Genomic DNA, 8,731 nt, shown 5'->3' on the forward strand with positions numbered 1-8,731 from the left:
GGTTGGGGTGCAGACCCGTCTGCTCGCTCCGCGGCGCGTTCCTCGGGCTGTACTTGAAGCGCAGCTCATAGTCGACCTGCAAGGGGAGCAGCAAGGCGGCTGGGTGGCAGTGGGTGTGGGGGGGACACCCTCATCCCCCTCCCCGGCCACGTCCTCCCCTCGTCCCCGCTCACCTGGAGGGGCAGCGGGGCCGTGCTCTGCGGGAAGCGGTGCTTGAAGACGATGGCGGCCAGCACGCTGCCCGAGCGGTTGTCCGACTTGACATACTCCTCGAAGTCCCGCTCCGAGGCAAAGCCCTGAGCTGCGGAGAGGAGGGAAAGATAGGGATGCAGGCACGGAGCGCGGCGAGGCAGCGATGCTCCACCACCGCCCAAACCACCAGTTCGGTCCAGGGCTCCGGCCAGAGCTGGGAAACACCGTGGCTGTCAGACACGGGGGATTTATACGGGATGCTGCTGTACCCATCCCAGGGCACGCAGGCGATTCCTCCTCCTCGAGAGCAGGAGCCAGCTCTCCTTTCAGAGAAAATCCTATGAATGAGAAGCGCTAAAATCTTCTGTGCAACACAATTTCCCAAAATATTTTTCTCGGGGAAGTGACAGCCACTTTCTTTAACTATTTTAAGGCAATATTTTTCTGGATGGAAACTGCATCAAAATGCCACCAAAAATCAAAACAAACCCCTGTCGTTTTAGTGAAATGAAAACAAAACCAGTGCCTTGAAGTTCTGCAAAAAGCAATGCATCCCAGGAAAAGGACATCAGGATTAACCAGAGTAAAAATTCGTAGCAATTTCTGGGATGGAAGCCGTGGTCCCCCGTCCCTGCTCACCTCTGATGCTGATGGGTAAAGCTCTCTCCACCGCCTCGGCGATGCTCCGGACAGCGCTGCTGTTGGAGGGGACGTATGCCAGCTCCCAGGGGTTGCTGGGGTGCCGGCGGTAGAAGAAGCCCGGCAGGTCATCCACGGACTCGGGGGGATAGATGGTGGCGTTGGGGTGGCTGATGGAGTGCACCCGGTGCCGCAGGGCTATCAGGATGGCGGCGAAGAGCAGCGGCAGGCAGATTTCGATGACTGTCACCAAGATCTGCCGTTTCTGCAGGAAGAAAAAAAATAGATATAAAAAATAAGATGTAAACACAGTAATGGGGCTCAGTGCATGCAAGTGCCAGGTAGCAGAAGTGTTCTTGGGCTTCCTAAGGTCTCATAACCCCCTTTTTTCTGGAGCCAAGGAACAACGCCACAGCGGTTCCCACATCCTTCAAGACTTTCCAGCCAAGGTGTCACCTTCCCCGAACGCGGCTCCGTCTCAAATCACCCTCCCGCAGAGCCTTCCCCGCCACGCTGCCCGGTTGGAAGGAGCCGAGGGGGTGGCTTGCCCCGTCCCCGCGCGCCGGGGCTGTGCCCAGGAGCAGGCAGTGCAGTGCCTGCCTGTACCGCTCCCGCAGGCAACGGCAGCGACGCACCTCCTGCGGGGACAGCCCGGCCGCAGCCGGGACAGCGAAGAAAACAACACTTAACAGGGCTGGGAGCTAAAAATACTGTAAGGAAATGCAAGGCTGGGAGGAGCAAGCAGCGGGGGTAAAGCAGAGCGAAGCTATTGCAGCCCGTGAAGTTCTTTGTGCCGGAGCTCAGCGGCTGCAGGCACTGGGACACGGGCTCTGCGTCCGGCGTGGGACCGGGCTTCGGTGCCCTCGCACAGCACCGAGAACATACCCACGAGCTCAGGCTGGGCGCCAAGGCCCGCCTGCACTAAACACGGTGGCTCATTTATTATTTTTCATCGAGGTTCAGGCAACTAAATAATGAACTTGAGTCCGGTTGATGCGCTCGGGCAGCCAAGCCGGAGCAGGACCCTCCAGCACTTTCCCTCCTGCAAACTTCCCAAGACCACCACCCACCCAGGTTAATTAACACCCAACCCAAGTTCATTAGCATTTAAAACTCTGCTCGTCCCAGGAGAACCAGGGTCACCTCTGACCGGCGGGACAGCAGTCCCAACCAGCACCATGACCCCCCCCGATCTGTTTTAGGGCAGGAGCCAGGACACGCTGCACGTCACACGATGGACTGACGATCGTAAAATCACTGCAAGGGCTGCGCTTGCTGCTGCGGAGGGGAGCAGCGAGCGCCAGGCTGCTCCCGCATCACCCACAGCTCGGCCGGGCACCCCGCGTCCCCCGGCGGGCGGGGGGGCGCAGCAGCAGTACCCAGGCAGGTCTGGGAAAGCGGTGAAATCTGGACCCAACTGCCTTATTTCCTCCTGCAAACCCAAACGCCTTCGCCCCAGCCCAGCCCAGCTGCAAGAGCAGCACAGCACGCCAAATCTCCGTCACTGCAGGGACAGCTGACGAGATGTCCCCGGCGGCTAACGAGATGTCCCCAGTGGCAGGGCACAGGGATTCACCGCTGCACCCAGAGTAGAAGCAGCAGCATCAACCTCTTCTGAGGGCTCTGGCTACGACGGGCTTTACGAGACCGGGGGGGGGTTTTCCACCCTTCCCTCCGCCAGGCTGGAAAGAAGAACGACGCAACGCACAAGAGGAGCACCAAGAGGTTTATTCTCACAACTGCTGTCTCAGCAAAAGGATTTTAGCCGACAGCGCATCCCCTGCACACTGGGTGATGTTAAACCGCCCCAGCCCGGCCCCACAGCCACCGGCACAGTGATGCCACGGCCCAGATCACCGCGACGGGCTGAGGTGCCGTAACGAAGACGCCGGGCACACGTACAGGGTGAGCACACTGCAGGCAGGGCACGGCTCGGCCCATAGCAGGGCTCCTCTCCTGCCTGCGCCCACCACGAGCTGTAGCACCGCCGCTGCCCCGAAATCTCCTGCAGCTCCGCAAGCACCGAGCATCGAGCTGTGCTGACCATGGAGTTATACCTCCCGTCCCTCTGCAGAGTGGAAAAAGGGTTTATTTCTTAAATGGGGGGAGGGGGGGAAGCAGTAAGTGGGACACGCTAAGGTGGGCAGGGTCTGCAGTGGGGCAGGAACGGAGCCCTGAGCACGGCACTGCCCTCCCAAAAAGGGGGACAGTCCGTCCTGCAGCAGCTGAATTGGCTCTCGGCTGGGTTGCACTGCCAAAGCCAAAAACCCCTCTCTGGGCTTCCCCTGGGAGGAGCTGCCCGCTCCGGCCACTGCTCCGCCACCGCCAGGGACCAGCCACCGCTGCAGCCGGCCCTGGCAGCACGGCCAGGGAAAAAAGGAGCCCTTGCAAAGGCCACGCTCATAAAAGCCAACGCTGCAGATGTCTGATGGTTTTATAATGCAGCTCTGGCGGACCAGCTGCCTCCCACTGATTTACTATCCTATTAATCCCCTCGCAGGCTCCTGGGCTGTCTCCAGAACGCTTGCCTGGCTCCCTCAACTCACCGGCTAACGCACATTTACCGGCGCAGGCTTTCGCTGCCGCAGAAGTCATTTAAGCTGCCGTACTCCAGAGGCGACGGGGACACTCATCCCTAATCACCACCTCCGCCTGGCCAGGGCTGCCCCAGCTTTGAGCAAGCCACGTGTCCCAGCATCCATCTTCACACCGGGGTGACGATGGCTCGGGAGCTCTGCACCTTCACCGGGAGCGTGCTTTTTTGGTGGAGGCTTAGAGAAGGGGAGCAAATACTCCAGGTTGTATGCCGAGTCAGCTCGTGGCCTCGGAAAAATGCGACAAGAGGTCCCCCCCGCCCCAGAGCGTACCCAGAAGATGCTATTCCCCTGCAGAGGGGACAGGGGGGTGTCCTGGCCGGGGTTGGGGTGTACAGGGTGGGGGGACTCACAGGGCTGGCCATCACGTGTGCCCATGGAGCACGCTCCCGGCTGCAAATCAGCCCTGCTGCCGGTCCCTTCGGTCACATCCCAGCCCTGCTCCCTGCAGGCAGTGCAAGCAGCCCAGCCAGCCCTTCCCTTTGCCTCCTGTTTATTTTTAAAGTGACAGAAGGGTAACTGAAAGCGCGAAGCCAGGCTGTGGCGCGCTCTGCTCCCTCCTCTTCCGCAGCCCTCCGCCAGGGCTAGCCCCGGGGGTCCCCGCGGAGCCGCAGCATGCGCACACTGCTGAAAGGTGCTGCCGCAGCCGGCGAGACGCTTCGGGTCAGCGGGGCAAGGAGGCGCCAAAATCCCTCATCATTACCCAGCTGCCACGCAGAGAGTTGGGCTGGGAGCGGGTGCCAGGACCATGGTGGTTTAATTTTAAGACCTCCCCCCTAAAAGCGGCTTTTGAGGGCTGTAGAAAGTAACAGAGGAAAAAGAAATCTGGGTGATGGTGGGTTTAGGGGCGGTGTGCGGCAATCAGCGTCTCCAGAGGCGGCTGCTGAACGATTCGTGTAACAAGACAGCTCAAGAAACCCACCACCGCATGGAAGGGTGTGTGGGTTATCCTGTCCCGTGGGAAGGGGGAGCTCAACTCACGGCTGGATTGCTGGAGGGGAACGGCACAGCACGCTCTCCAGGGACAACTGAGCCCACAGCCCTGCCCGCACCTCCCCGGCACAAAAACAGGACGACACCACACGCCCAAATAAATCAGATTTCCTCCAGGAGATGCCCTGTGCCCACGGCGAAGGTTCGCTGGAGAATCAAGCTCTGGTGTCCCCCCATTCAGCAGCCCCCGAGAGCATGGCACCAGCCCTACCTGCAGGATGTAGTTCTTCCAGAGCAGCAGCCCAAACTGCCTGAGAAGAACCATCCTCCCATCAGAAGGGGACCACCGCCGCCGTCGCCGCCGCTCCGCAGGACCCTGGAAGAGAGGAGAGAGCCGTGAACGCCGGGCGCTGGCAGACCCCGGCGGCAGGAGGGCGGCATCTCCGTCCCACCCGTCGGCAACCCGAGGGCAGCTCCCTGCTTCCAGCCTGATGTCGCAACAGCTGGATCGGCCCCAGCCGGGGCAAAATAACTGCCCTGCTCCCTCTCCACACGTCATGACTGATCCATAAGAGCCAGAGCTCGTGGTTTCTGGAGTGACCGGTCATCGGCATGACCCAAGCTGGAAGAGAGGGTGGCCACCATTTAGAAACCCAGTGTGCGAACATCAGGGGTCCTCCGCCAGCAGCAGGCAGGGAACAGCTTTCCTTAAAGCACTGGGAGCACCGGGTTACAGAACCGCAAACACCGGCCCCAGGAAGGCCCCCAAACTCCTTGCAGCCCGTTATTTCGGGAATAGTGAAGATTTCAAGTTGCGCCTCCACCTCCTGCAACACGATGGGTCGGGTTTGCAATGTTACCGGTGCTTTCCCAGCAGAAAGGCTTCTTGGAGAGGCGAGGATGAGAAAAGAGCAGGGAAGCGGAAGGGAAGGTCAGTGCATGAGGACGATACACTCGAGGACGATACACCCACATCCTCCCCATCTTTTAGGAAGCATCTGCCATCCCTCCAAATTGTTTTTGTCTGTGTTTGCAGCGGCGTTTCCTGATGAAGCATCGCTGTCCCACCAGGGATGTGCTCGCAGTGGCCCAGAGAAGGGGCTGGCACAAGCAGAGCCCCCTGCCCACGCAGTGGGGCGCAGAGCAGCCCCCCAACCTCCGAGCACAGCAAACCCCTTCTCCCCGCAGCCCTGGTGTCAACGCGGGTGCCAGCAGCGCTGCTGCACCCCCTGCAAGCGGGCAGCTGCTGGGTTCATCTCCCAGAGCCGATGCTTCAGACCCCGGCAGCACCAAAAGCTGCTGCAGAGAGAAGGACGGACACGATACCCGCCAGCAACAACCCGGGAGATGCTCCACAGCGCGTTTTTCCATCCCTGGTTAGGACAGCATCGTCTTCTTGGACCCATCCTGGGCTTTCAGGAGGGAGCTCAGGGTGCCGGCGCAAGGGGAGAGGGGAGGCTGGCGACACTGCCCACCCAACCTTTGCTCGCTCCCGGACCCGTGAGTGGTAAAAGCACATCGCGAGAGATCACCGGTAGCTGGGAGCAAGTGAGCCACGGTAAGCACAAGCTAAAAACCACGTAGGTCTGTGGACAAAGCGGCAAGCATCCATCTACCCAGCCTGACCGACGCGAGGACCTCCCTGAGCGCTCCACAAGCATCCTCCCGGCTTGGCACGCACCTTCCCATCCCCAACCCAAAACCCAGCTGCGTTCTCAGAGCAAAAAATATTAAAAAAAACACCAAAAAACCCCACACCTTCTTTTTGCTACTCCTTACACAAAAGTCAGATTCTCTCAACAAGAGACATCTGTGCTCAAGAATCCTTCTCCGGCCAGACAAAAATGCAGAAGAGGTCCACTCCTGCAGCCCTGAAAAGCCCATCAGACACCCCCCGGGCAGCAAGCGGGGAAGGAACAGCGAAGGGGACTTTGCAAAGGCGGCTGCTGCCAGATATCAGCTTAAACACCCTTCAAGCTCATCACAAAGCACCGTGTTTCCAGTCCACGCGTGCCCTGGTAGAAATCCCACCAGTTTGCCATAGGACCCCTACAGTAGGTGTCCCAGCCCCACGCACCCACATACCGCACACGGCAGGATCCCACACACCTCCGAACCAGACCCCAGGAGCCGAAACCTTCCTCCCACGCTCCAAGGGAACTGAGAGCAAACCAAGGGAATCAAACGGGGGTTTTTTGGCTTGTTTTAAAGGCGAGAAACACGACAGGTCAGGCTGGAGAAGGCTGCTGCCCTCGCAGAGATCCCACTGCCTGCTCCCGCAGCTCTCCTGGCCGCTCGCCCTGCCGCACCCTCAAACACAACCTGTGTCGTGTCTCCCCCTCCGTCCACCCCCGCAGGTCTTACGGCTGCCACCGGGGCCAGCACGTCGCTGAGAAAATGTCAAGCAGCTCTTGGGTTACACAAACACTACGCAAAGGCGGTAAACTTCATTATTGCCAATAAATTTTTTTCCAAGCTTTTTAGGGTCCTGAGAAAACCTGTACTGGACCTTTTGCTCACTGGAGGATGCGAGAAGGAAGAAGCTCAATCCCAACTGGGCTCTTCTTACCAGATTTGCGAGCAAAAATGGTTTCTCAGGCTCAGGGCATCCACAGAAATTATTTTTTTCAACCCAAAAGGGGAAACCTTTTTTTGGAAGGTTTGGCCTGGCCCAGCCCCGAGGTGCCCGTGACCGCAGGCAGTTCACACAGGGGCCCCGTCCGCGCCTGGGACCACCAAGGAGGGCTGAGCACAGCCGGATCAAGATGACCTCGGAGGCACGGTGCGTACCTTGTGGGGAGATGCCCTGCGATGCACTTGCCTACTCGCACGGCGGCAAGTCAGGTTGTCCCCTCCGGAGATGCTCTCCTGCCTGACCCCAGCGCTGCGAGAGAAACCCAACTCTCCCAGCGAGAGGCACAGATCTGGGGGAAAGAGAGGAGACAACCACCACCGGCTTCTGGGAGAACAAGCCAGTTCCTCTCCCCCTTGCTGGAAATACCCTGCTCTCCGCGCCCAACCACGGCGGGAGGAAGAGTACCCTAAACAGGCGAGTGCGGATTCGCCCTGGCCGTCCCCAGGGAGGTCAGCGAGGAAGGTGACGCTCCCGCCAACCCGCAACCCGCAGCCCAGACGGGTGGAAGCCAGACAGGTCCTCTCCGCCTGGCCGGCACCGCCAGCCCCTGCCACGCTGCCGAGCACAGCGCTGAGTCGTCCCGGGTAATGTGGTGGCCATGCCAGCTGCCAGCCTGGACTGCAGCTCTCCCACCAGCGGATTTAGATGAGAACAGGCTGAGGATCGGCAGGGAACAAGGCCACAGCATCCCACCTCCTGACCCACTTCCACACCACCGGGAACCGGCCGTCCCCAGCCACCATCTCAGCGGAAGGGGCTGGGTGAGCCCAGCAAAGGCCACGTGCTCCCGGGAGCTGGCAGTTATTTTAGAGCACTCGCAGCATTTCTCCTCTTCTGATGTCCCGTTCCCATAGAAACGAGGCCTGGAAATGGCAGACGTTCCTTTTTTTTTTTTTTTTTTAAGTAAAATTGGCATTTCTCCGCACCGACTTGCAGAGGCATCACGTTATCCCTAAAAAGATGAGCTGCAGACCCTGCTGGGCACCTCCATCTCCACGGCCACACCGGGGACTGTGTGGTGATGGCATCGCATACCTGGCGAGGGCTGTCAGTACCCGGGTGCTTCGCACGCTGCCGCTGGAGTGGGAAACGCCTCTCCGCTCCCCGCCGCGCCCGCGCTGGAAATTAAAAAAACGATGAGAACCGGGGGTAGGGGGAAGGATTTTTTTTTTTGGCCAGCGTTTTCAGGAAGAGCGAGTGATTTCCGATGCCTGCGTGTCCGGGAAGTCCCGTATCCCGCAGCCAGGTCTCGCTAAAAGCAACCGGGGCCACGGCTGTCTGGAGGCACGCACCCCTCGCCGCTGCTTTTTCTTCCCCTTTTCGCTGTTTGCAGAGATGCCAAGAGTCACAACACAGCCAGACCATAAAAAAAAAACCAACAAAACCTCACCTACCGCAGCGTCAGAGCTTGTGCAAACAGAGCAATAAAACTTTCATGGAGGCTGCAAGCCCGGCGGCGCGCGAGGGGCTGCAGACCCCACGCAAGTGCTGAGCACGCAGGAACCAGCGGCCCCACAGGACCAGCACTCCACTGCCCCGTTTCTTCCCCCCAAACTGGAACTTTGGGCCTCGAAACGTGGAAGTAAACACAAAGCGCGCCGGCGCTGGGGCCTGCTTGAACTGGGGGATCGGTTTTGTGCCTGGCCACCGGCCCCGGAGCGAGGCAAGGAGAGGGTCGGTGGCCCCGGGGAGCCTGGCGGGCTCTGGGGTGACTGAATCGTGCCCACAAGAAGCCCCC

At 59.8% G+C, this 8,731-nt stretch overlaps 1 protein-coding gene across 1 annotated transcript in view; it reads right to left on the reverse strand.

Annotated features, from left to right (window-relative positions):
- The window catches only part of ABCA3 (ATP-binding cassette, sub-family A (ABC1), member 3), a 25,114-nt gene extending 20,431 nt beyond the window's left edge, over positions 1-4,683 (reverse strand). Inside the window, exons 1-4 of the mRNA XM_009886362.1 lie at positions 4,630-4,683; positions 832-1,096; positions 174-301; positions 24-76 (exon numbers count right to left, since the gene is read on the reverse strand). Coding sequence (XP_009884664.1) covers positions 24-76; positions 174-301; positions 832-1,096; positions 4,630-4,683 — 500 coding nt within the window. The remainder of the gene's footprint in view (positions 1-23; positions 77-173; positions 302-831; positions 1,097-4,629) is intronic.
- Between the last annotated feature and the right edge of the window lie 4,048 nt (positions 4,684-8,731).

The sequence above is a fragment of the Charadrius vociferus genome, unplaced genomic scaffold (genome assembly GCF_000708025.1).
Source record: "Charadrius vociferus isolate BGI_N301 unplaced genomic scaffold, ASM70802v2 scaffold585, whole genome shotgun sequence".
NCBI lineage: Eukaryota > Metazoa > Chordata > Aves > Charadriiformes > Charadriidae > Charadrius > Charadrius vociferus.